Raw genomic sequence first — 27,300 nt, forward strand, 5'->3', positions numbered from 1 at the left:
AGTCACAAGATATCGTAACCTTGATGAAGGCTAGATCTAGACAGACAGCAAGTAAGTGAGGGTGCTCGTTGGTGGGTGGTCTCTAAGGAATTAATGCTCATACTGAGTATCGAACTCACAATCTATATAAATTAATTGTTTATTCTTCCAAAATTGCCATGGAATCAATCCCTTGGGATTATTATTTTTTATTATTTTATTCTCATTCTATACTTTTTCTATTATAAAAAAAAGTTAAAATTTTAATGAGATAAAAATGTACCGATTGTGTATCCCACCCCAAACCCAAATTAGGTCTAAGTCTCTATCAGTGCATTGATATCCAACGGGATATTGTATTTTCAAGGGGTAAAACTAAATATCACCTATTTCTCAGGGGTATTTATAAATTACCCTAAAAAACAAAAGATAAAGGTCGCGCGACATCGTTATCTTGATTCTTGACGAAGGCCAAAGCGAGACACAGAGGCGTATTCAGTGACGTAAGTCTCTCTCTTTTTATTTTCATGGAAATATCTTCCATCCACTGTGACTGTGTTTCACTTCTTCCGCAAGGTATGACGTATGATACGACAGAAATTGGGGATGGGGTCAGTATTTATTACCGGCCCAACAGTTGGACCGGGTCCAACCGGTAATTTAGAAGGAAAAGGTTCTATACCCTACGAAAATATTAAATTTCTCCTAAAAGAAAAGATTTCACCACAAATATTGGAAGAAAAAAAAAATGAAAATATGGAGAATAGTAGAAAAGGAATTCTTTTACTGGAGGGATTTTTACGAAAAAGTGATCAACTTTTGATGAATTTACGATTATAGCTCACTAGTCATTTTAATTACCAAGCCATGAATGGTAACTAATTCGGGGGTTTCAAAGTGACTAATTGGAAATAGTCATTTTAAACCTGCGAAATAAGCACTTTAAAAGCTCCGAACTCATTATCATTTACGTTTTGAAAAATAAAATGAACAGTGAGTGATGGTAAATTCTTCAAATTCAGCTCACGAAATGATAATTCATCCTTTAGTAAAATCTTATGTGATCAATATATGCCAATCAAATTAAAAGCAAAAAAATTATAACACTAAAGTAGGACTAGTTTTAGATTATAAAACAACGATGAGTTGAAATTCGGATCTGTTTCTTAACTTTTGAGGGTTTGGTTGATTATAATATATATTTTTTTTCTTTAAAAAGTATCAGGTAGAAATTAGAATAATATTGCACCTATCAGGCTGTCATAAAAATGGTTAGTCTTGATTACGGAAAGCAAGGGTGAGTTTTCCAAATAAGAGCTTTTACAATAACATTAGAATAAGATTTTGTTCTTAATTTGACTGAAGTTAGCTCAAGATATCTTTCATTTATAGAAATCCTTTGTTTTGTATTATTTTTTTCGAGAACTGTTATTGGCACCCCAACTAAAAATAAAGAAAATAGGGATTTTTCCCCAAACATGCACAACTTACGTCCAAATGCCAGTTTTGGTATGCTGTTCATTTTTTATTCACAAATTAAAGATGCATTTCAATTGAATTTGTCACTTTTATAATCAATGAATTCACTGGTATAACTACAAATTAGTAAATCTTAAAGTGACGAACTCACGAGTTCGTAGGTTATAAAAATGATTAATGAATGTTTTGGAAATTAAAATGAATGGTGTACTGAACTCAGAATTTCATCATATTCAACGCACAAAATAGAGATTCACCCGAGAAATAACTAAATGATTGAGAATAATTAAAATTTGGGTTGCCCATAGAAGTTCTCTCTATCTTCTTTTTTATTTATTTTTTTTACAGCTAAATTTCTATTCTTTGAGTTTAAGATTTTTATGAGCCTAATCATGATTGTAATTAACTTTACTGAAATTGTTTGTAAGAGTGTTATAATGTTTTGTAATGTTGAGATAATAATTTGAGTTAAATTGTTTGTAAAATAAGGGGTTTTCCCTTTGTATATTCCTTCTATAAATACCCAAAAAAAAAAAGAAAAACCTTTCTAATGTTTGAAGGGTGTGTTTTAATCTTTAATTGGGATGTGATAAATAATTGAAGAAATTGGGGTGTCTTAAGTAAAACTTAGTGTGCCAATAGCATTTTTTTTAAAATACCCTTTTGCAAATATAAGACTACTAAAGGAAAAGCACTAGTTCAATCAATAAAAATATAAATTTCAAGAGAAAGAAAATAAGAAGTTACAAGAAAACAAAAATTCATAGTTGTAAACATAGAGTTTCTATATTAATTATTCAGAAATATAATATGGCATCCCTTGGATCATTCACAATGACGTCTGTGATGATGGAGATATCAGAGTTTATGTAAGATAGCCTGAACACCATAATGAGGTTGAAGAGTTGTAGCAGGGTAAGGAGCGTGGGCATAGGTGGCCGAGAGCTCGAATGAGAAATGTTGTAAAATCATGGTGAGAGCCATCTTAGCCTCTATCATCGCAAAGTTCTGTCCGATGCATATTCGTGGACCCCAACTAAATGGGAAGAATGAAAGTTGATTCTTTGTTGCCTTTGAAATCCCTTCAGAGAATCTCTCTGGATTGAATTCATTTGCATCTTCACCCCAAAGTTCATGATCGTGTTGTATCAAGAGTGTTGGCAATAGGAGCAGCACTCCTGCTGGCAAAGTTAATTCTCCTAGTTTCATTGCCTTGTCTGTACGTCGTCCAAACAGAGGCACGGGTGGATATAATCGAAGAACCTCGTTCAAAATCATAGTTACCTACAATTTATGATTTTAGGAGTTCGTGAGAATTTTTGCATAGCTTCAAATATTTGTGATTTTATTTACACGAACAATTATAACGCAAAGTACTACAAAGAAATACTCACAATTTTTAGGTGGCTCAACCCTTCAAAATCTGGTTTTCTATTCCCAAAGATTTGCATGACCTCTTCCCTTGCACGCATTTGCCAATCTGAATGCATACTCAACACAACCATTGTCCACGTAAGTAAAGACGATGTCGTCTCTTGCCCTGCAAAATAAAATAGCTTGCATTCCTCTATAATTTCATTCACACTCATTCCAGCATTCTTAGATTTTCCATGTTCTTGAATCTCTTTAATGTTGGATTCCATTAGCAAGCCCAATAAGTCATCCTTATTTGCTTTTCCAATTTTTATTGCTTTCTCCCTCTCATTGATCATATTTCTCAATATTGCTCGTACTTCTCTGTCGATTTCCTTCATTCTATTGTTTTTCTTTGTGGGAAGAAACCTGCACTTGTATGCATAACTTTGGTGAAGTAACAAACCAATGAATAAATATGTAACTATTTTATATTTAGCACAAAAAAAACATATATCTTGGAACTACCACAAGTACCTCATTAAAAAAAAAAAAAAAAAAGACTCAAAGGGACATATTCTAATAATTTTCCTTCACAACATATATACTAGATCGATACAATGACAACAATAAAGCTTTATCCCAAAAAAAATTGGTTATTCAACTAAACAAAACAGCTTGTATTTGCTTTCACTGTCCATTCATCAAAATTGTTTTGGGACTTCTTCACAATTTTTAGGACCTTCAACTTGAATATTTCTTCTAATTAAGATTGTAATAATTCTTTGCTGTGGCCTAACCATTTCAGCCAACTTTCTTTAAAATTTTATCGTCTATTAGAGCCTCTCGTACATTTTTCATGAATGCTTTCATTTCTAATTTAACCTTCCAAGATTTTTCACTCATCCATCTCAACATCCTCATCTCTATGACCCTCAATTTATTAGTATGATGCTTCTTGACTTCCAACATTCAGCTCCATAAAGTATAGTTGGTTTTGCTATTGTTTTATAAACTTTTTATTCAAGGTTGATTAGTTTGTGTATTCACATTGCTTTAAAGATATGAATATTCAATTAAATAAATTAGTTCTGATAAATTTGGGGGTTCAACTCAAAAAACATCTGCAATTGAGTGGAGTGGCTTAAGAGCTTATAAGGAGAAAGACAAGGCAATAAGTGTCCGATATGGGACTAAACTAAACACATCCCGCATGTGCCAGATTAAGCCAAAGCACGTCTAGATATGAACTAGGCGATGTGGAGGAAAGAAATGCCAACTCTAATACCATGATAAATTTGATGGTCCAACTCAAACTAATTGGCAATTAGTAGAGAGACCCAAGAGTTTATAACAAGAGAGACTAGGTAACGAGTGTCGGTTGTGGGACTAACAAGTTCATCTGTAAGCAATGGCATCAATTGTCAATAAATAAGTAAATTGTTTACACAATCAGATATCTTACCTGAAACCAGGGATGTATAGGGACTCAGCAACCTGCATAACATGTTTACCCAGTTCTTTTTGGAGTTGGAACATCCGTTTCCCTTCTTCATAGCTGCTACCAAATGCTGTTCGAGATATGACATCTCCTGTTAAGTATTCGAGTTCCGACCACACTTCAACTTCATATGATCCCTCGGACGCAACCAACTTCTTCCACTTATTAACCAATTCGCTACAACTAGTTTCAAAGGCAGGTAACATCCGCTGTAACAACAACAAAAATTTATAGTGCGTTATCAATGCTGTGTTAACATTTAAAATTACTATATTATGTCATCCTCATACTTTTAATAAAAAAGTGTTTGTACAGAGAAATCTACCTTTTATCATCTACTTCATTTTTCTTAATGAAAAATATAGGTCTAATTCAAAAATAAAATTCTTCCATCTTTATATTTGAGAGAAAAATTATAATAGCAACAAACCTTCAACTTCTCTGCATGGAAAGCCGGATTGATTATTTTTCTATGTTTGACCCATTTGTCACCTTCATAGTTCAATAGCCCACTAGCTAACAAGCTTATAAGTGGGTTCGATTCGGGCTTGGCAAAATGACCAGATTTGTTGGACAAAATATCCCTTACGTGATCTGGGTTCATTATATTCACAGTAGGAGTTGTTCCAAACCATGAAAGATATGTCTTACCTGCATTAAATAACAAATTCAATTGTTACATAGGAAGTTGTAAAGAAATCATTAGTTCATATTCATAATACCATTGTTGTTTTGTTTATATATATACATAAAGGTAAGTGCATTTTGATCTTTAAAGAACCGAGGGGTTGGCTCAATGGCAATTTCAGACCGATAAACCATAGGTTGTTAGTTCGATATCCGATGTGAAAAAATGGGCAGGCATGTATCCAAGCAAGTAGGGGTCTGTCATAGTTTGATGAAAGGAAGGGTGTTTGGGCCTTGTTGTATTACAGCAAACGTCAAAGGGGCCTTTCATAGTTTGATGAAAGGAAAGGGATATTAACATTACAAATTGGCGGGCTTTGTTGTATTAGAGCATGGTCAGAGGGGCCCATCTTGATTTGATGAAATGAAAGGTATTTCAAATTAATATAAACACATCCAAGGGTGTTGTGTAAATAAATCAATTAGAGAGGGTGGTAGAACATTGAATTGTGAAGTGGGCAACAAAGTCAGGGGAGAAAGTCATCAATTTTAAGTAGGGGGAATCTCATATTATAACCCAACTCTAAGGGTATCTGACATATTAAAAAATTTGAGAATCGGCAACTACCCACCTGGCTCCGACCCTGGGTGACATGGCTTAGAATCATAGATTTTTCCTTAGGATACAAAATTGTACATCTCCATAAATATGTTCAGTTGTATATCTTAGGGGTGCAACTTGGTCCGGTTCAAACGGAGATCGAACTGAACCAAACCAATAGGTTTGGGGTGGTTTGCTTCGGTTTGGAATTAGTTGCGGTTCAGTTCCAGGTTACAAAAATGAAAAACCGATCAATCTGATTCAATTCTTGGATCAAGCTTGTATAAAATCGAACCAAATAAAAAAAAATCGAATCCCTATGCAATATATAATAATTATTATTATTATGAATTATTTTAGGAGTTAAGACATACATCCATGATCTTTTAAGAATAAACTAATGACTTTTTATGAATAGATTTGTGATTTATTTTACGAAATTTTACGTTTATTTTTTCATTAAAAAATATTATTTACAATTTATAGAATATTAACAATCCTTAGAATCGTACCGAACTAAACTGACTTTAATTTGGTTTGAGTTGGTTTGATTTCAATAAAATTTGATTCGGTTTTGATTCTTATTTAGCAGAATAGACCTATTTCGGTTCGATTCTAATTTGACCCCAAACCAAACCAGGTTGCACCCCTCCTATATCTTAGGAGAAACACAATGGTTCTAGCACATGCCAGGTCAGGTAGTGTATGTCAGAGGAGGCGTTAGAAAATCATTATTCATTAATTAATAAAAGTAATAAATTAAATAGAAATTTTTTTGAAATATACCATAATTCATGATAGTTTGTTGCATGAAGGGGAGGACACGTGGTCCTATATTGTGAGAAAGGCTGATAGGCTTGGATTGTGCTTCCTTCATCATACTTACTTCCTCTTGGAGATTCCCATAAAACAACCTGTAAGAAGGACCTCTTATGCCTTGCTGTTTCAGTTCTCTCTCCAACTTCATGGGCTTCCACCATAGCCAACAAAACATTCTCCAAGCCCATATAATCAACATAACTACAACAGCACAAACTGCAACCGAGACCACCAAATGATGTCCCATTTTTTCTTCCATGTTATCTTTGTTTTCCTCTATTTTTGTAGGAGAAACCGAAAATATGCTTCGCCCAATCACACAGAGGCAAGAGAGAAAGAGAGAGAGATGGAGAAGCCAAATTGTGAGGTGATGCAATTTAAGAGAACCTTGCAATGGAATTACCCACCTTTTTCCAATTATTATCGAAATACCTTTATAGGAGTCATTTTGATACATTATTACTCCCTGACCAGAACTTATAATGACACGTGGACCAATCGTTCTTTAGGTCTATGAATCTTAAAAAACAGAATTCCACGTAAAAAAATTTAAAAAGCATTTTATCAAAAATCATTTCGATAAGGTCAAAATATGTGATTAAAATATTAAAAAAAAAAAATGAAGGAATTGTCAATCGACACGTGCATAAAAACGAAGGGGGTTTATTTAAGAGTCCAAACCACATTGGACACTAAGGTGTCCAACTAATGACTCAGATGGAAGAAAATAAAAATTATAAATTAATTTCGAATCTCGAGGGAATGCCTTCCATCTCAAACGTTAACAGGACTGAGTTTTCTAAATAGGATTCAGTTGCACTTTTGACTTTCACGATGGCCCTGCGCCCTCAAAGTTGATTATTCTAAATGGTTGAGATTCATCATCACGACCCACAGTCTCAATGTTGAATATTCTTAACTTAAGCATCAAGAAACTTCAACATTCTTGTAATCGCACGTACCTCCCTTTTTAGACTCGGTGTTGAATTCAATGTTGTTTTACTATTTATTTTTTAATGCCAGGCACGTAGACAGTGGACGGGGCGTATTTGGGCTTTGCCCAATCTATAGACCATGATCTTGTCCAAGGATTAGTCCCGAGGCACATACAATGCCCACATGTCACACACACCAAGTAAGTGAGGGAGTGCCCTCACGGATGGCCTTTAAAAAATTAATGCTCATATTGGATATCAATCTCATGACCTACGGGCATTAACTGTTTCGCATTCCAAAACTGCCATTGAGTCAACTCTTGGGGATTATTGTTTACTATTTTATTCTCGTTTTATCTTTTTTTTTTCATCATAAAAGAAAAAGAAAAAATTTTAATGAGATAAAAAATGTCCCACAAACGTGCATCCCACCCCCAAACCTAAAGTATGTCTCAAAGTCTCTATTAAGCCGTGTTTGTTTATCGGTGATATAGTATTCAACCCTAGGTTAGATAGGCTAAACAAAACTTTTAGTATTTATCTCACATTGTAATTAAAATTGTGGGTCCCATAGTAGGTTAACGGAACAACTAATTTTGAGAAAATGGAATCCCACCAAAGACACGGGATTCCACTTTTCCAACATAACTTCCCTCTCCATACTACTTAATCTCATATTGCAAAACACTTTTCCTACTGACATTGTAAGATTTCAAATCTTATATAAAGGCAGTTAGGCCAACATGGATTACCTTATTGGCACTTCAATACCATATTCTTCTAGATTTCATGAAAAAACTCATATTTACAACAATAAAAAAAATTTGTTTTGAGTTTCATCCAAGATGTTGAAAATGGAAGGCTTCTGAACTCTCAAATTTAAAATTAAAATTTGACAATAAAAAAATAATATTTTTATTTTAAATATTTTTCAAAGTTCTTAAAAGAAATTATCTGCATCTCTTTGGCATAGGATCATGTTTTTGGTTACTACAATGTGAATCATCCAAAAACATGATTGGATGTGAAAGAAATATAGATATAAAACAAATATATTTTATTTTCACTTTGGATCAAGTAAATTTTTTTTCTTAATATGTGGGTTTTATTAACCAAAAATTAAAAAAAAAAAAAAAAATTCTTTTACTTATAAAACACACCATAGCTCACAGAACAATTGCAAGGTCCCAATGAAATGATTTTAAAAAATAATAAAAATAAAATATTTTTTAGTTTGAATAAATATTTAAGTTTTTGCTTTACAATTTTATTTTATATATTTATTTTGGGTTAAGTTTTATACATAATTTACATACAAATTATTTATTGTATCAAAATAAATTTGCTTCAGTGCCAGATAAACATCATACAAACTAAATCTATGTTAAAATCAATGTCAAACAAACAACATGAAAACTAATCTATCTCAGGGTTTACCACTACAGATCAAGCAGATTTCAATCTAGGATATGTAAAATAGTTTTTGTTTTGGCTAGACAGGCCCTTAGTTAAGTGAGGTTGCGTGACGGGTGGCTCCTGAGGAATTAATGCATTTAATTGCTGGTGGGTGGCCTCTCAAGAATTACTTAAGAGAAGCATTAATTGCTTATCCATCCAAAACTACCATGGAGTCAGCCCCTCGGAATTATTGTTTTATTATTTTATTCTCATTCTATCGTTTTTTCTATAATAATTTAAAAAAAAAGTTAAAATTTTCCGGAATGTGTGTCCCGCCCCAAACCCAAATTAGGTATCAAAGTCTCTATCAGTGTATTGATACCCAACGGGATCTTGTATTTTGAATGGGCTAAACCAAATATCACCTATCCCACCACTGTGTTTCTCGTATGATCCGACATAAATTGGGGTTGGGGTCAGTGTTTATAATCTGCCCAAAAGTTGGACCGGGTCCAACCGGTAATTTAGAAGGAAATGGTTCATACCCTACGAAAATATTAAAATTCTCCTAGAAGAAAAGATAATACCACAAATATTGCAAGAAAAAAAAATGAAAATATGGAGAATAGTGGAAAAGGAATTCTTTTACTGAAGGGGTTTTTATGAAAAAGTGATCAACTTTTAATGAATTTATGATTTTAGCTCACTAATCATTTTAATCTGTGATCGATAATGAATTCGGGGGTTTCAAAGTGACTAATTGGAAATAGTCATTTTAAACCTGCGAAATAGTCACTTTAAGACATTTGAATTCGTTACCGTATACGTTTTGAAAATTAAAATGAACAGTGAGCGATGGTAAATTCTTCAAATTCAGCTCACAAAATGATATTTCATCCTTTAATAAAATCTTATGTGATCAATACATACCAATCAAATTAAAAGCAAAAAAAATTATAAGACTAAATTAAGACTACTTTTAGATTACAAAACAACAATGAGTTCAAATTCGGATCTGTTTTTTAACTTTCAAGGGTTCATTTGATTATAATATTTTTATTTTCTTTTGAAAAGTATCAGGTAGAAATTAGAATAATATTACACCTATCAGGCTATCATAAAAATGGTTAGTCTTTAATTGCTAAAAGCAAGAGTGAGTTTTCCAAATAACAGCTTTTACAAGAACGTTAGAATAAGATTTTGTTCTTAATTTGACTGAAGTTGTTAGCTCAAGATATCTTTCATTTATAGAAATCCTTTGTTTTGTATTGTTTTTTTCAAGAGCTGTTATCGGTACGCCAGTTTTATTTACTACACCCCAACTAAAAAAAAAAAAATTAGGGATTTTTCCTCAACCAAGCACGACTTATGTCCAAATGCCGGTCTTGGTACGCTGTTCATTTTTTATTCACAAAAGGTGCATTTCAATTGAATTAGTCACTTTCATAACCAATGAATTCGTTGGTATAACTACAAATTTGTAAATCTTAAAAGTGCCGGACTCACGAGTTCAAAGGTTATAAAAATGACGAATGAATGTTTTGGGAATTAAAATGAACAATGTACTGAACTCGGAATTTCATTATATTCAGCGCACAAAATGGAGAATCACCCAAGAAAATAACTAAATGATTGAGAATAACTAAAATTTGGGGTGCCAATAGAAGCTCTGATCTCTCTCTCTCTCTTTATAGCTAGATTTCTAATCTATGGGTTTAAGATTTTTATGAGCGTAATCATAATAACTATACTGAAATTGTTTGTAAGAGTGTTATAATGTCCTCAATATGGGTTTTCCCCTTTGTACATTCCTTTTATAAATACCCCCAAAAAAAGGCTTTTCAAATGTTTGAATGGTGTGTTTTAATCTTTAATTGGGATGTGATAAATAATTTAATAAATTGGGGATGTAATAAAAAAAAAGTTGGGGTGCCAATAGAAGTTATTTTCCAATTTTTTTTTTAAAACCCTTACTTGCAAATATAAGATAATTAAAGGAAAAGATCTAGTTCAATCTACTCTCAATAAAAATATAAAATTCAAGAGAAAGAAAACAAGAAGTTACAAAAACAAAAATTCATAGTTGTACACAGAGTTTCTATATTAATTATCCTGAAATTAAATACGGCATCCCGTGGATCATTCACAATGGCGTCTGTGATAGAGATATCAGAGTTTATGTAAGATAGCCTGAACACCATATTGAGGTTGAAGAGTTGTAGCATTGTAAGGAGCATGGGCATAGGTGGCCGAGAGCTCGAATGAGAAATGTTGTAGAATCATAGTCAGAGCCATCTTAGCCTCTATCATCGCGAAGTTTTGCCCGATGCATATTCGTGGACCCCAACTAAATGGGAAGAATGAAAGTTGATTCTTTGTTGCCTTTGAAATCCCTTCAGAGAATCTCTCTGGATTGAATTCATTTGCATCTTCACCCCAAAGCTCATGATCGTGTTGAACCAAGAGTACTGTTGGTAATCCGATCATTACTCCTGCTGGCAAAGTTATTTCTCCTAACTTCATCGTCTTGTACGTACGTCGTGCATACAAAGGCACAGGTGGATACAATCGAAGAACCTCGTTCAAAATCATGGTTACCTACAATTTATGATTTTAGGAGTTCATGAGAATTTTTGCATCAACTACAAATATTTGTGATTTTAATTACACGAACAATTATAACACGAATTACTACAAAGCAAATACTCACAATTTTTAGGTGGTTCAACCCATCAAAATATGGTTTTCTATTCCCAAAGATTTGCATGACCTCTTCCCTTGCACGCATTTGCCAATCTGGATGCATACTCAACACAACCATTGTCCACGCAAGTAAAGACGATGTCGTCTCTTGCCCTGCAAGATAAAATAGCTTGCATTCCTCTATAACTTCATTCACACTCATTCCAGCATTCTTAGATTTTCCATGTTCTTGAATCTCTTTAATATTAGATTCCATTAGCAAGTCTAATAAGTCATCATTATTTGGCTTTCCAACTTTTATTGCTTTCTCCGTCTCATTGATCATTTTCTCAATAGAGCTCGTACTTCTCTGGCGATTGCCTTCATTCGATTATTTCTCTTTGTGGGAAGAAACCTGCACATGTATATTGTCAAGTAAGAAGCCAATGAATAAATATGTAACTATTTTATATTTAACGCTAAACGAAGCATATGTATTGGAAGTACCACAAGAATCTCATTTTTTTTTTTAAATTAAAAAAAAAAAAAAAAAAAAGACTCAAAGGGACATACTCCAATAATTTTCCTTCACGACATATATACTCGAGACAACAATAAAGATTTATCCCAAACAATTTGGGTATTCAATTGAACAAAACAATTTGTATTTGCTTTCAGTGTCTCTCCATCAAAATTGTTTTAAGTCTTCTTCTCAATCTTTTAGGACCTTTAACTTGAATATTTCTTCTAATTAAGATTGCAACAAGCCTTCATTGAACATGGCCCAAACATTTCGGCCAACTTTCTCTTATAATTTTATAGCCTATCATAGTCACTCTTACATTTTTCATATATACATTCATTTCTAATTTAAACTTCCAAGACTTTTCACTCGTCTATCTTAGCATCCTCATCTCTACGACCCTCAATTTATTATATGATGCTTCTTGACTTCCAACATTCAGTTCCATAAAGCATAGCTGGTTTTGCTATCGTTTTATATTTTAATTTGATTAATTTGTGTATTCACATTGCTTTAAAGATATGAATATTCAATTACATAAATTAGTTGTGATAAATTTGGGGTCTAACTCAAAATCAAGTGGCAATGAGTGGAGAGGCTCAAGAGCTTATGAGGAGAGAGATAAAGGAATGAATATCCAGTATGGGACTAAACTCAACACGCCCCCACACGTGTGGGTTGGACTGGGCCGAATAACTTGGAGATATGAACTAGGCTATGAGGAGGAGAGAAAGGCCCGCTCTAATACTATGATAAATATGGGAGTCCAACTCAAAACCAAGTAGTGAAGAGGCCTAGGTCTTATAATGAGAGAGACAAGGCAATGAGTATCGGATATGATACTAAACTCAACAAGTTCATTTATAAGTGATGGCATCAATTGTCAATAAATAAATTGTTCACACAATCAGAAATCTTACATGAAACCAGGGATGTATAGGAACTGAGCTGACTGTATAACAAGTTTAACCAGTTCACTTTGGAGTTGGAATATTCGTCTCCCTTTTTCATAGTTGCTACCAAATGCTGTTCGAGATATGACATCTCCGGTTAAGTATTGGAGTTCGGACCACACATCTAGTTCATACGATCCCTCGGATGCAACCAACTTCTTCCACTTATTGACCAACTCGCTACAACTAGTTTCAAATGCAGGTAACATCCGCTATAACAACAACAAAAAATTATAGTACATAATCAATGCTGTGTTAAAATTTAAAATTACAACACTTTTAATACAATTATGTTTGTAAAGAGAGCTCTACCTTTTATCATCTACTTCATTTTTCTTCATGAAAAAAATAGGCCTAATTCAAAAATAAAATTCTTCCATCTATATATTTGAGAGAAAGATTACAATAGAAGCAAACCTTCAACTTTTCTGCATGGAAAGCTGGATTGATTATTCTTCTATGTTTGGCCCATTTTTCACCTTCGTAGTTCAATAGCCCACCAGCTAACAAGCTTATAAATGGGTTTGGTTCGGGCTTGGCAAAATGACCAAATTTGTTGGACAAAATATCCCTTATAAGATCTGGGTCCATTATATTCACAGCAGGAGTTGTTCCAAACCACGAAAGAGATATCTTACCTGTATTAATAACAAATTCAATTTTTTAACATTTGAAGTTCTAAACAAATCATTATTAGTTCATAGTTGTCTTGTCTTTTGATCCTTTACAAACTAAATGTTTGTCTTTATTGAAAAATGATGACTGCACGAAGTTGAGTACGCGGATGATGTGGCAAGGATACACAAACCGCACATCTTTTTTTTTAGTATCCCGATGAAAAAATCTATGGTTTTGTGCTCTTACCATGTTAGCCACGTACGTAAACCATGGGCGTCCATCACCGAACTTTTTTTTTTTTTTTTTTGAAAGGCAATTTATAGAAGGAGAGCTGCTATTCGCACACCAACTTTTATTTATTACATCCTAATTAAAATAAAAATAAAAATAAATAAATCAATGATTGAGAATAAGTAAAAATTATGGTTATAATAATAACTCTATCTTCTGATTTAGATTTTTATTTGTTAGATTTAAGATTTTATATGAGCCTAATCCTTGTTATAAATAACTTTTTGAAATTTTTTGAATGTGTTACAAGAATTTATGGTCAATAATTTAATAAATTAGGAGTGTAATAAGTAAAAGGTGGGGGTGCCAATAGCAGTTTTCTATGTAAAGAATCAATTAATCAACGAAAACACTGAACCGACTTCCTTTGACACTGCTGTGCTGATGTGATAGTATGCAGTGAACCGTTGACTTTGAAAAAAAAAATCTATGATTGGCGATGTGCACATAATCATAAATGTTTTCACTAATATCTCGAGGAAAAGCATATATAATTCCATACACACAGCCCTGTAGTGTCCTTTTAGCAATTTTCATTAATAAAAGCAATAACTTATTAAATCCAAAAAATTCGCTGAAACATACCAAAATTATTAACAGTTTGGCGCAAGAAGGGGAGGACACGTGGTGCTATGTTGTGAGAAAGGTTGATAGGCTTGGATTGTGCTTCCTTCATCATACTTACTTCCTCTTTCAGGTTCCCATAGAACAACCTGTAAGAAGGACCTCTGATCCCTTGCTGCCTCAGTTCCCTCTCCATCTTCATGGGCTTCAACCATATCCAATACAGTATTTTCCAGGCCCATATAATCACAATAACTACAACAGCAGAACCTGCAACTGAAGCCATCGAATACTCTCCCATTTTTCGCTTCTTCACACCAAGACACGAGAGGGAAGAGAAGCGATCATAGAGAAACTTGCAATGGAATTACCCTCCTTTTTCCCAATTAACTACGGAAATGACGCTATAACGTGTCTTTCCATGTAACGTTTCTCCGCAGATGAAAGAGACACATGTTGAGAACATGATTTTAAAACTCGCTTTCTCCTTTCGTCTCGTTTGACTGAGTCATCTCGGATGAGTTTTCCGATTCATTTGAGAGATATCATTCACTGTGGGATTTTTAATCTCGTCCGTTACATTGGTTTGTCTAATACCAAGACAACTTGGGTGATATGTCTTGGTCTCAGACGAGTTTTTGAAACCATGGTTGAGAAACTAATAAGAGTGGAGAGGCCGAAGAGCTTATTAGGAGAGAGACTAGGCAATGAATGTCTAATGTGGGACTAAAGTCAACACGCCTCTGCATGTGTGGGCTACTGGGCCAAGGAACGTGGAGACATGAACTAATTGAAATGGAGAAGAGAAAGGCCGACTCTGATCCTATGATAAATTTGGAGGTCCAATTCAAAATCAATTAGTTATGAGTGGATAGGCCCAAGAGTTTATTAGGAGAGAGACAAGGCCATGAATGTTCAATGTGGGACTAAACCCAACACATCCAGGGAGGAGGATTTCAATCCTCCTCTCACACCCCAATACACACCATATAGTGTCTAAAATATCTCCTTTTAAAATTTTCCTTGGATAACGACTTATGTGACGTGCATTAGGGTGTGGGAGGAGGGCCTCAGTCCTCCACCTGGCGTGCATACCATCCTCATTCTTCTGACATCACCCCTGACGTGGCATGTGCCAAAATCATAGATTTTTTCTCAGGATACACAACTGCACATCCTCATAATATGTGTATCCCGATAAAAAAAATCTATGGTTCTATCATATGCCACGTCAGGAGTGTATAGAGATGTATGTCAAAGGGGAAGGTGTTAGTTTATCATTATTCAACAAATAAATAAATCACATCTCACGCAATTAGTGTTCATGGCCTAGATCTGAATTTTTTCCCCATTTCCAACATTTTTTAAATGGAGGATCACTAAACTCCCAATTTCAAAGTAATAGATTTTGGTGTCTTCTGGACATGTCTTGTGGCTCTTGTTCTATGGTCCATAGAATATTGCATTGAAGAAAGATAACAACTTAGTCTTCTTGTATTCATGGTTTAGATCAGATTAAAAACAATCTCTAATCAATTATTTGAAAAAGGACATTCACTGAACTCCTAAATTTAAAAGATTTGATGTAAGCATCATGATGGTGTGGCACACCCTTAACAATTGATAATAGCTATAGAGAACTACACGAAAATGACCTAGAGAGGATCTTCTCCCATTGAAATGCTCTAAAGGGAGCTACGGAGGATTAGGCCCAACCAATTATACTTGATTCGGGTCGGGGCCAGATCAGGTAATTCTTGATCATTGGACCTTTTTTTTTTTGGCTTTAGTTATTGTAATATTTTATTTTATCCGTATAATCCTTTCGTTTTATAAAAATTCATGTTGTTTTAAAATAATATTTTGAAAAACCTAAAAATATATCAATACCAAGCGTGAGAATGAAGTGTACTTTTGTGTTCTAGAATGTGGCTACTTTGTGGTTGGTGATGACAACCCATCGCTATGGTCTCAAAGTTGAACATTCTAACTGCGACCAATTCATCACCACAGCCCATGGTCTTAAAGTTGAATACTCTAATCATTCTAAGAATGAAGAAACTTCAATACAAAAATTAATCAGTTGCCGATCTTGATTGATTGAGGACGGACCCACCTGTTTTTTATTTGATTTTATAATAAGATGAAAATTACAATTTAACCCCTTTTGATTCAATGTAATTCTTTGTTGATCCGCTCAACGTTTTGGCATTCATACTTACCTACTCACCTACACGATAGGGTGTTAAGATTTGAATTTTTTTTTATAGGTAAGTTGGTTGACTTGAACTCACGACCTCAAAGTTGTTTTGCAATGTGTTAAACTAACTAAGCAATGGGTCAAAGCCTCAGATTTGAATGTTATTTTACTATTACCATTTTATCCTTATTTTATTATAAAAAATAAATTCGTAAAGGTTATGGATTCAAGTCTTTCCACCCTTACAGGTAAGAGGAATTGTTTGAGTGTATATTTTCCTTCACTATGAGAGTGTGTCATGCCCCAGTGTAGCGCTGTGATCCTCTTATATTCACACTTTCCCTGTTGTTTATCAATCCATTAATAGCTGCATCCTTGCCAATGAAAACGATACCATCATATAATAAAGGTAAAATGATTTAATAGCATTCAGAGAAGGTTGATTATAACCCTAATTAGAAGGAATATATAAGTTAAAAGGTTCTAGAAGAGCATAAGACGGCCCCAAAGAATGTGAATTGAGATAGTCAAAGAAGGTCTGAATTTACATCCAATAATGGAAGATGTGGATCTATATATACAGTCAAACTCTTTCATGATCAATTTTTTAGATCATGTCAGTGCAATTAAGTTTTTGTGTAGAATCGAGTTTAATGTTTTAAGACATTCATCTTGATGACTAATCGAGCAACACCAATTGTTTTTTGGTGCTTTGACAGGCTAGTCGATCTCTCTCTTCAATAGAGGAAGAGAGTGCACTTTGGTATGATGAAGAGCTTTAGAGTTGTCCTACCAAATTTACCAAATCTGGCATTTGGGGAACCAGGATCAAGTGGTTGGGTCATAAAACAATCTGCCGCTACTGGTATATGGACCTTCACAACTCATCAAGGATTTAATTAAGAATCGTGATAATCTGACTACCCCACGTGACAAACTCAATCGACTACCCTGACGTGACAAGTTCGGGAACTGTAGATCTGTGCTCCTCAGGATACACAGCTGCACTTCCCCATAAAAAATGTATCTCAAGGGAACCTTGTATCCCGAGGAGTATAGATCTACAGTTCCCGAACTTATCACTTCAGGTAGTCGATTGAGTATGGCACGTGGGGTAGTCATATTATCACAACTCTTTAATTAAACAAAACAAAAGACTTGCTATTTCAGATATTTGGAAGTACGGAACTTCAGTCTTCAACCACTAAATTAAAAATGACCATTACATCAAAAGAATCATGAGAGCTTTGATTTTGATATGGTTTTCATTGAAAAAAAAAACATCATACACATAAATCAGTACACTATAAATCGCGTAGTAATATAGGTGAAGAAGTAAAAACACTATTTGTACATCAAAATATTTGTTCCAAGATAGGAGAATTAGAGCTAAAAACAAAATTCATAACTGTACATTGAATTATTTTTTGTGAATGATTCCATAATTAAATATGGCATCCTTCGAATTATTCATAATATATAGTGTATATGAGGATGTGAAATTAAAGTTTATGTAAGATGATCTGAACACCATACTGAGGATGAAGAGTTATAACAGTGTAAGGAGCATGGACATAGGTGGCCGAGAGCTCGAATGAGAAATTTTGTAGAATCATGGCCAGAGCCATCTTTGCCTCTATCAATGCAAAGTTCTGCCCGATACATATTCGTGGACCCCAACCAAATGGGAAAAATGAGACTTGATTCTTTGTAGCCTTTGAAATTCCTTCAGAGAATCTTTCTGGGTTGAATTCTTCTGCATCATCACCCCAAAATTCGCAATCGTGATGAATGAGGAGGGTTGGCAATGTGATATGTACTCCTGGTGGTAGAGTGATTTCTCCTAGTTTCATTGTCTTGTAAGTACATCGTGTAAGCATTACCACGGGAGGATATAATCGAAGAACCTCGTACATTATCATGGTTACCTACAACAAAAAATTTAGGCATTCATGAGAATTTTTATCTACATCAAGTATCGTGATTTTACAGGAACACTAACAATGTCGAGTATCAAAGAATAATACTCACAATTTTTAGGTGGTTCAACCCTTCAAAATCTGGTTTTCTTGTCCCGAAGATTTGCAAGACCTCTTCCCTTGCACGCATTTGCCAGTCTGGATGCATACTCAACACTACCATTGTCCACACAAGCAAAACCGATGTTGTCTCCTGTCCTGCAAAGTAGAATAGTTTACACTCCTCTATAACCTCTTCAATACTCATGCCGACATTGTTAGATTTTTCGTGTTCTCGAATCTCTTTAATATTAGATTCCATTAGCAAGCCCAATAAGTCATCATTACTCACTTCTCCATTTTTTATTGCATTCTCCCTCTCATTGATCATACCCCTTAACAGAACTCGCACTTCTTTGTAAATTTCCTTCATTCTATTGTTTCTCTTTGTGGGAAGAAACCTGCACATGATTAGCTTTGGTGAAATTAGAAGCCAAAGGATGAATATGAAATTATCTCATATATCGAAACAGAAAAAAATAATTAAAAAAGGAGATGAAACTTAATCTAGGAATTATCCCAAGAAGGTATAAAATTTTAGAAGATGACTCAAAGGAAAAAACACCGATAATTTCCTGCACAATATGAATGTTACAACAACGACAAAGCCACATCCCAAAGAATTAAGGGGTACTCGACTGAACAAATCAGTTCATATTTGCTTTCACTATCTCCATCCAAGCACTTCTAATCTGATTCTTCCCCTTTTAAGACCTTAAATTTGAATTTTTTTTTCCTAACTGACACTCTATTGGGCTACATTTAACGTGGCCAAGCTACCTCAGCCAACTTTCTCTTAGTTTATCGCCTATTGGAGCTATTCCTTTTAGTTTGAACAATATACAATTGTCTCATTGCTTTCTCGATATGAATATGTATTCATAAATTTAAATTAGTCCATCCATATGCAATGGCTTTGTTCGGTTGTCTTAATGGGAAGAAAGAGTTATAATAAATACGACAAAAAATCTTTAAGTGTACCTGAAACCTGGGATGTATATGGATTGAGCAACCTGGATGACAAGCTCGGCCTGTTCACCTTGGAGTTGGAATATCCGTCTCCCTTTTTCATAGCTGCTACCAAATGCTGTTCGAGAGATGACATCTCCAGTTAAGTTTTGGAGTTCAGGCCACACATCTAATTCATACGACCCTTCCAACTCAACCAATTTCTTCCATCTGTTAACTAACTCGCTACAACTAGTCTCAAATGCAGGTAACATCCGCTATTTCCAACACCAACAAAATTACAGAACATTATCAGTGTAGGGTAAGCATTTAAAAGAGTTGTGATAATTTGACGCCCCCCTACACCCTCATCACAGAACCGTAGATAATTTTCCTCAAGATACACAAGAAAAAGATTTATGGTTTTATGTATCCCAAGGCAAATGATCTACGATTATGTGATGAGGGCGTAGGGGGAGTGTGTCAGAGGGGGGCGTCAGAAAATCATTGTTCCATTTAAATTTATAATTAATATATTATGTTTGTATGGAGAGCACTGCCATCATCATCTACTTCATTTTTCATCATTATGAAAATATAGATCTAATTCAAAAATAAAATTTTAAGGGTGTTCTTGCATATATATTTAGAGAAAAGAGAGATCATAATAGAGGGAAACCTTCAATTTCTCTAGATGGAAGGCCGGATTCATAATCCTTCTATGTTTGGCCCATTGTTCATCCTCATAGCTCACTAACCCAGTCACTAATAATCTGGTGAGTGGGTTTGATTTGGGCTTGGCAAAGTGGCCGAACTTGTTGGAAAGAACATCCCTTACGAGATCTGGGTCCATTATGTTCACCCGGGGAGTTGTTCCAAACCAAGTAACACATATCTTACCTGCATTCAATAGCAAATTCAATTGTTATAGGGAATATCATTAGTTCATCAATTTGGTTCATTCTGCATGGTATAGTGACAAAAATCTGCCATTTTTTTTTTTTTTGAAAACTCATGATTTAATCAATGATTTTTTGAAAAAAAAAATCACAGATTACTTTATTTTAGTATTTTTTAAGTGCAACTTTATCATTCATATGAAACATATATATATATGGCTCATGTCCGGCACCCTGCGTTTTGCCCTATGTGTTTTGTCCTTCATGGGTTAGAAGTTTTGGAATGGACTGATTTTTGGTGAGGTGATCATCCTCACCAAAAATCATCTCATTCCAAAACTTCTAACCCCATCAAATGTGGTTTATAAAAAATGGATGGTCCACGATTCTTCAACTTGTAAACATGGGCTAGAAGTTTCAGAATGGGCTGATTTTTGGTGAGGACTAACCCATGTAAGACAAAACACGTAGGGCAAAACGTAGGGTGCCGAATATTTCCCTATGTATATTGCCGAATTATTCCCGAACCCCGACTTTGTCACTATGTTGCATGGTAAACAGCTAACCATAGAAGGCCAAGTTGGTAATCACAATCAAAACCAACCTTAAACTATTCTAACATTCTATTTGTCACGTGAGGGTTTGAACCTAGGTGTAGTCTATCGCCCAATGCCTTGAAAAACCGATTGATTTGGTTTGGTTTTTAGTTCAAAGAGATCCTAGACATAATTAAAAGGATTATAATTTAGATAGAATGTAATGATGATGGTAATAGTAATATTGAAGTGCCAACTTAGCCATGTGGTAAGACGTGTGGAGTGTTGTTCCCAAGTCCTAGGTTCAAACCCCTTTGAACCCAACTTCATTTGCTAACCATTAATCCCCTATCTATCAATAAATCTATATTAATAGTAATATTGGTTATGAACTTTTAAATGAAACAAAATCAATATTAATAATATTTTATTAAGAATATCAGTCACATAGAAAAGTAGTAGTGTAGGATCAAGTAGCGAGGTCACTTCTTGCACATGATAACCATGCGATGGAGTATAGTACGTTTAAACCATTTGATGGAAAGCGGTGGTTCATCTAAAATGCAACACTATCTAGACCCACTAACTAGTGATATAGATTATGATAATGACTCGAAAATAGACTTCTTGATCTTTTTGCCACAACTCGTGATTTACTAATCTCTAATCGTTCCAGTGTCTACTATAGTCCGTGGTTTACAAATTGTTCCAGTGTCTAAAGTGCTTTTAGAAGTAATATTTAGTGGACAATGGTGAGCACTTAACAATTATCGAAGTAAGTTGTCACCAGAAATGGTAAAGTGTTGCATTAACCTACAAGATTCGTACATACCCAATTTAATCGAATAAGCTCGAGAGCTCATTTGAATTCAGTATCGAGGTTCAAATCAAAATAATTTCGAGCAGTCAAGTGGATCCAAATCAAATCAATCAAGAAAATCAGATTTAATAATAAAAAATTGATTTTTGCCTGATCGTACCTAATGTACATCCAAATCCCATATGTGCTCGAATTTTATTAGGGAAAATGACCACCAAACCCCCCCCCCCCTCTTTTTAGCAGCTTTTCCCTTAAGAAATCTCTCATTTTTATATTTTTACCCCTCTTCAACTCTCCAATAAATTCCACTACTTTGGTCTTCTCATAATTTTCTAAATCTTTTAACATAGACTTTGTCTTGCTTGATCCTACTCAAGGATAATTACCTCCTTAACCCAAGTTTGTTAGGACCCATTCCCACTTCTACCCATCTAATATTCTTCAAAATTCAAAGCTTTCATGGCAGTCAATGTAAATTGACTATCTTCCAAAGCCCATGACTACATTATCTTCCTTAGAGATTTCTCTAGAATTTGTGCCAATTGATCCTTTAATCCCTAGTTTGTTGGAAATTCTATTAAGAGAAGTGACCAAAGAAGCCAAAAACCTATCATCTAATTACATGTCATTTAACTTATTTCCCTCACATTGACTCAAGGTCAAGGTCTTAAGACCATTCTAACCTCCATCAAGAATTCTCTAGAACTTTTGGATTTTTACTATCCTACCATTGATGGTCAAGATTAGTTAAACTCAACAAGAGAGTAATAACCATCAAAGCCAAGGAGAAGAGGAATAATTGCGATTTTTCATTAAGGTTTTAGTGAAATTATTGGGAACTTGAAGATTTAAGACCACTTTATCCCGAAGGATTTCCCAAAATCTTAAAAATAGGAAATCCTTCCAGAGCAAATGGAGCTCATTTGATGATCCAAAATTCTACCGAAATCCCTCCCTATCTCTCAAGCCTTCTTACTCTCTTAAATCTCTCCCAAAATCCATAAAAGAAAAAATCAAGAAAAAGAATTAGAAGAAGAGGAAAGAGGAAGAAGAAGACTAAGGTGGGATTAAACCCTCCATTCTCCCCCCCTCTAATCTCCTCCTTATCACCCCCCTCTCTTATTTTAAGTACTTTTCCTATTTGCAAGTTTAATTTCATGCTTTCTAATGTAATTTCCTAAATTTTTAGTCTAGAGGCTAGGGGAGAAAGAGTAATCCCTCCTAGAGATTATCTTCCCTAATAAGTCATTAATAAGCTCTTTCAGAACATTAGATTATGATGCTTTACTTTTACGTACCTTCATGCAATTTAACTTTCATAATATAGTTGTTTTACATTCCATTTAATTTTCTTGCAAATTTAATTTTCTAAATTAGATGTATATTTTCTTCTTTTCTTTGACGACAATAAAGCTAGAGACTAAACCCTCTTAGGAGGTAATCTTCTCTTGATGAGTCCATCACATGCATACACTTTGCACACACTCGTTTCTAAAATGGCTACAAGCAAGAGTATAGGTCCTTATGGACCTATATTCAACATTTAGAGCCAACAAATACTATCCAAGAATGGACAAAAATTTCATGCATAAGGTTTGCTTCCAACATGATTTTGTTCAATCCATGAACATCACTTAAGAATCAAACTAACAAATAACGTCTCCAAAGGGAGCACATAAACTTGTTTTGAATTTTTGAGAACCCTAAATGATGAAATCTATGTGGACTTTCATCAAAGTCCTAAGCTCACAAAAAAATCCAGCAAGCACCTACTTCTACTAGGGGCTTGCTCATCATCATTAATTTGCTTATTTTGGAGAAATAAACTATAGTCAATTTTCTTAAAAAAAATTATAGCTTCTTTTATCTTTGGAACCCCAAAAAAATGAGTTTCTAATTTTACTTTTGATCAAACCATCTTAGGATGGGAGGAACAAGGTACCAAACACATTCCTTGTCCCTCAACCAAACTCCCTTATCATAGAATTTCTAAGAAGACCTTTTCCTTATCCATTTGGATATGAGAGTCATTATAAGCAAAGAAAAAGCTGAATTTCAAAACTCTTTTATGGTGCCCATTTACATCTTAATTGAATGTTGGCGACTCTTAAACTTGTGTAGATAAACTCAAAACCCCAAAGGTTTTGAAGTCCACGTATCTACAAGATTGATATGATGTTGGAAAAAGAATTCAAAATGTGCTCGTTGTTAGAGAACAAGATGCATTGTATTAAGGTACATGAGATACACTGTATCATTGTCAATGTATATCATCACAAATGGAAGGCTGTGATGGAGGATATTCTAGAATATTTATTGATATTTAGAATATATTAATTACGATATTCTAGAATATTATTCATATATCTTGGTTGATGTAATCTCTATAAATACTCTATTAGGGTTTATGTAATATTCATCCAAGAATTCTCAATAAAATCACATTTCACACCCGTTGATGAAATTCTTACAGAGAAAAATAGTAGAATTGAAGAAAATTTGAAAAGAAATCTCAATTTTTTCTATAAATAGTTGAAAACAAAGTAATTATTTTATTGTAATAAATAATTACCGAATATAAAAAAAAAGAGAATCTATCTTTCTATCTTATACTTTATTCAATAGTCAACCGAATAATTATTTTATAGTAATAAATAATTATCAATTAAAAAAATTGTTTCTATCTTTATATTTTAAAATATTTTATACAATAGACAACAACAGAATGACTATTTTATGGTAATAAATTTTAATTAATGAGAAAAATAATATTAAATATTTAACTAGTAATAAAAAATTACTTTTAGAAGTTAAAAAAAAAAACATATTTTAATAGAATCGAGCCGAAGAAAACCCGAAATTTCTGGTTTCGGTTTTATGTTCTATACAAATCCGGCCGGACCGAAGCTGAACTTTCAGGTTCGATTCCGATTTTGACAAAAACCGAATCCAAACCTGAAAATTCGGTTCAGTTTGTTCGGTTTACCCGAATGTACAGCAAAAAAATTAAATCGAACGAAATAACTGAAAATACATACCATAATTCTTGACACTTTGGCGAATGAAGGGGAGGACACGTGGTGTGAAATTGTGGGAAAGGTTCATGGGCTTGGATCGTGCTTCCTTCGTCATACTTATGATCTCTTTGAGGTTCCCATAGAACAACTTGTAGGGAGAACCTCTGATGCCTTGTTGCTTCAAGCATCTCTCCAGCATCATGGGCTTCAACAAAATCCAATACAACATTTTCCAGGCCCATATAATCACCATAACAGCAGCTGAAGCTGCGACACAAACCCTCAAAAAATCTCCCATTCCTTTTTCTCCTAATTTTTTTTCAAGTAGTCAGAGCTTCACCCCAAATACAGGCGAGAGAGAAGGATAAGATTGGGAAAGATCCAATTTATGTAACTTAGTAATGGAATTACCCTCCATTTTAAAATTAACTACTGAAATGCCATTATCTCTGACCGACATGTCTCATAGTAGAAAAACTTTCTTCTCTATCGCTGTGATGCCATGTGGCACGGTTGGTCCCCCGCTTACGTTTTACGAAAATAATTATTTAGAAATTTTCATGCTACTTGCCATATGAAAGAGGGAATAGTCAATACTATAGTGTATCAAAATGGCACAAAATAAAAATGAGCAAAATTTCTCAAAGAATCGTGATAATTTGTCTCCCCACGTGGCAAACTCAATTGACTACTCTCACGTGACAAGTTTGGAATCATAAATTTGTACCCCTCGGGATATACGGTTGTGTTTTCCCATAAAAAAATGTATCTCGAGAGAATCATGTTTCTCAAGGAGTATAGATCTACGGTATAATTCCCAAACTTGTCACATCAAGTAGTTAATTGAAAATGTCACGTGCGGTAGTTAGATTGTCAAGTATTTTTCAATCCATCATCTTCAATTTCAATCCATCCTTGATTTTATTCTACCATGTTTTCAATCCATCATCTTTAATTTTATGTATTTTTTTTTTCTATAAAAAAATTGTATCCTTATACTTTCTTAAAAAATTATAAGAAATAAAATATTAAGGTAAACACTTTTCCCTAAATTTTTGTCATCTTCAACCTCTAAATTTTTAATAGATAGATACAATGTTGTCTTCTAAAGTCTTTATTTTTTATATTGAAAATTTCATCAATCTTTTTTTAAAAATTAGGTATCACTGTTGACAAAAATTGGGCTCATATCTGGATTTTTGTCCAATCCATAAACCATGATCTTGTCCAAAGACTAATCCCAGGACACGTTTAACACTTGCACATCACACGTACTAGGTAAGCGAGGGTGCACCCTTGCGGATAGTCCCTAAGAATTAATGTTCATACTGGGTATTGAAATCTCTACCTACAGGTATTAACCGCTTATCGGTCCAAATTTCCATTGAACCTACCCTTAGTAGTTTAAAATAAAAATAAAAAAATCTATCATTCTTCTTCTTCAAAGATTTACCTTTTTTTATTAAGGTCTGAATGTTAATACGAGGATAAAATACTTTACCACTAAGATTTCAATCGACTTGAAGAGGCCAAAACTACTCAAGGTATTTTCAACGAGAAGTTGAAGATACATGAAAGAATTTAGGATATCTATATGGGAAATGTTCAGCAACAAACATTTTGAAAAATATTTTTCAAAACATGGGTTAGAGGTTTTAGAATGGGCTGATTTTTGATGAGGATGATCTCTATGGTGAGGAGATCATCATCACCAAAAATCAGCCCATTCCAAAACTTCTAACCCCATCAAAAATGATTTACAAAAAATGGACGATCCACGATTTTTCAACTTGTAAACTGGGGCTAGAAGTTTTGGAATGGACTGATTTTTGGTAAGGATGATCTCCTCACCATAGAGATCATCCTCACCAAAAATCAGCCCATTCACAAAACTCTAACCCATGTTTTGAAAAATATTTTGCCAAAATGTTTGTTGCTGAACGGGACCCTATCTATATTACTCTATCACGCAAAAGACCTAGATCAAGGGGAATTTCATCAGAACTAAAATTAATACATGCTCACGCCCATCAATGTTGGCCCAACAACCTCCTACCTGAATTTTCTATTCATCCAACCATCTTTATTTAATAAATAAAGAGAGCTGATATTGGCACCCCAACTTTTACTTATTACACCTCAATTAAAATAAAATAATAATTCAATGGCTGAGAATAAATAAAATTTGGGAGACCAATAAAAACTCTTCCCCTTCCCCCCCCCCCCCCCCCCCCCTTCCCTTTTTTTTCTTGTTCTGACATATAATTTGTTCAATTTAAGATTTTGTACGAGCCTAATCCTAATTGTAAACAACTCTTGAAATTAGTTGAATGTGTCATGTGTTATGATACTTTGTAGTGTTTGAGTTAATAATTTGAACCAAGCTTTTGTAGTGTGTATGAATGGTGTGTTTAAATCTTAAGGTTGTGAGAAATAATTTTAGAAATTGAGGATGTAAAAAGTAAAAGTTGGGTGCCAATAACAACTCTCTAAATAAACTTCAATAAGACGTCCAAATAATTGTGGATGGACAACCCGC

The 27,300-nt window shown here is 34.1% G+C and overlaps 4 protein-coding genes across 4 annotated transcripts; all 4 read right to left on the minus strand.

Moving 5' to 3' along the window:
* Positions 1-2,154: 2,154 nt before the first annotated feature.
* LOC147392432 (cytochrome P450 CYP72A219-like) lies at positions 2,155-6,773 on the minus strand. The gene is made up of 5 exons (XM_086458414.1): positions 6,327-6,773; positions 4,743-4,963; positions 4,277-4,521; positions 2,853-3,240; positions 2,155-2,742 (listed from the first exon to the last, which is right to left on the minus strand). Exons 1-5 carry the CDS (start codon positions 6,616-6,618, stop codon positions 2,317-2,319), a joined length of 1,572 nt encoding a protein of 523 aa, XP_086314540.1. The 5' UTR covers positions 6,619-6,773; the 3' UTR covers positions 2,155-2,316.
* A 3,952-nt stretch (positions 6,774-10,725) lies between these two features.
* Positions 10,726-11,730, minus strand: LOC147392433 (cytochrome P450 72A397-like). The gene is made up of 2 exons (XM_086417284.1): positions 11,403-11,730; positions 10,726-11,290 (listed from the first exon to the last, which is right to left on the minus strand). The coding sequence occupies exons 1-2, from the start codon at positions 11,718-11,720 to the stop codon at positions 10,862-10,864; spliced, it is 747 nt and encodes a 248-aa protein (XP_086273410.1). The 5' UTR covers positions 11,721-11,730; the 3' UTR covers positions 10,726-10,861.
* Positions 11,731-11,907: 177 nt separating this feature from the next.
* Positions 11,908-14,722, minus strand: LOC147392434 (cytochrome P450 CYP72A616-like). The gene is made up of 3 exons (XM_086417285.1): positions 14,345-14,722; positions 13,268-13,488; positions 11,908-13,062 (listed from the first exon to the last, which is right to left on the minus strand). Exons 1-3 carry the CDS (start codon positions 14,622-14,624, stop codon positions 12,814-12,816), a joined length of 750 nt encoding a protein of 249 aa, XP_086273411.1. The 5' UTR covers positions 14,625-14,722; the 3' UTR covers positions 11,908-12,813.
* Positions 14,723-17,847: 3,125 nt separating this feature from the next.
* LOC147392435 (cytochrome P450 CYP72A616-like) lies at positions 17,848-25,118 on the minus strand. The gene is made up of 5 exons (XM_086458577.1): positions 24,783-25,118; positions 20,169-20,389; positions 19,523-19,767; positions 18,555-18,942; positions 17,848-18,451 (listed from the first exon to the last, which is right to left on the minus strand). The coding sequence occupies exons 1-5, from the start codon at positions 25,057-25,059 to the stop codon at positions 18,026-18,028; spliced, it is 1,557 nt and encodes a 518-aa protein (XP_086314703.1). The 5' UTR covers positions 25,060-25,118; the 3' UTR covers positions 17,848-18,025.
* Positions 25,119-27,300: the final 2,182 nt, after the last annotated feature.

This window comes from Akebia trifoliata, chromosome 11, assembly GCF_017979445.1.
Source record: "Akebia trifoliata isolate Shusen 1 chromosome 11, ASM1797944v1, whole genome shotgun sequence".
NCBI classification, from domain to species: Eukaryota; Viridiplantae; Streptophyta; class Magnoliopsida; order Ranunculales; family Lardizabalaceae; genus Akebia; species Akebia trifoliata.

Excerpts from the sequence above, each read along its gene's own strand:
- LOC147392432 (XM_086458414.1), bottom strand. The coding sequence starts at position 6,618 with ATGGAAGAAAAAATGGGACATCATTTGGTGGTCTCGGTTGCAGTTTGT. Across the intron at positions 4,964-6,326 it reads ACAAACTATCATGAATTATG|GTAAGACATATCTTTCATGG; the intron begins GTATATTTCAAA and ends TATTTAATGCAG. Across the intron at positions 4,522-4,742 it reads TCCATGCAGAGAAGTTGAAG|CGGATGTTACCTGCCTTTGA; the intron begins GTTTGTTGCTAT and ends TTGTTGTTACAG.
- LOC147392433 (XM_086417284.1), bottom strand. The coding sequence starts at position 11,720 with ATGATCAATGAGACGGAGAAAGCAATAAAAGTTGGAAAGCCAAATAAT. Across the intron at positions 11,291-11,402 it reads GGTTGAACCACCTAAAAATT|GTAACCATGATTTTGAACGA; the intron begins GTGAGTATTTGC and ends CATAAATTGTAG.
- LOC147392434 (XM_086417285.1), bottom strand. The coding sequence starts at position 14,624 with ATGGGAGAGTATTCGATGGCTTCAGTTGCAGGTTCTGCTGTTGTAGTT. Across the intron at positions 13,489-14,344 it reads CCAAACTGTTAATAATTTTG|GTAAGATATCTCTTTCGTGG; the intron begins GTATGTTTCAGC and ends TTATTAATACAG. Across the intron at positions 13,063-13,267 it reads TCCATGCAGAAAAGTTGAAG|CGGATGTTACCTGCATTTGA; the intron begins GTTTGCTTCTAT and ends TTGTTGTTATAG.
- LOC147392435 (XM_086458577.1), bottom strand. The coding sequence starts at position 25,059 with ATGGGAGATTTTTTGAGGGTTTGTGTCGCAGCTTCAGCTGCTGTTATG. Across the intron at positions 19,768-20,168 it reads TCCATCTAGAGAAATTGAAG|CGGATGTTACCTGCATTTGA; the intron begins GTTTCCCTCTAT and ends TGTTGGAAATAG. Across the intron at positions 18,943-19,522 it reads ATATACATCCCAGGTTTCAG|GTTTCTTCCCACAAAGAGAA; the intron begins GTACACTTAAAG and ends AATCATGTGCAG.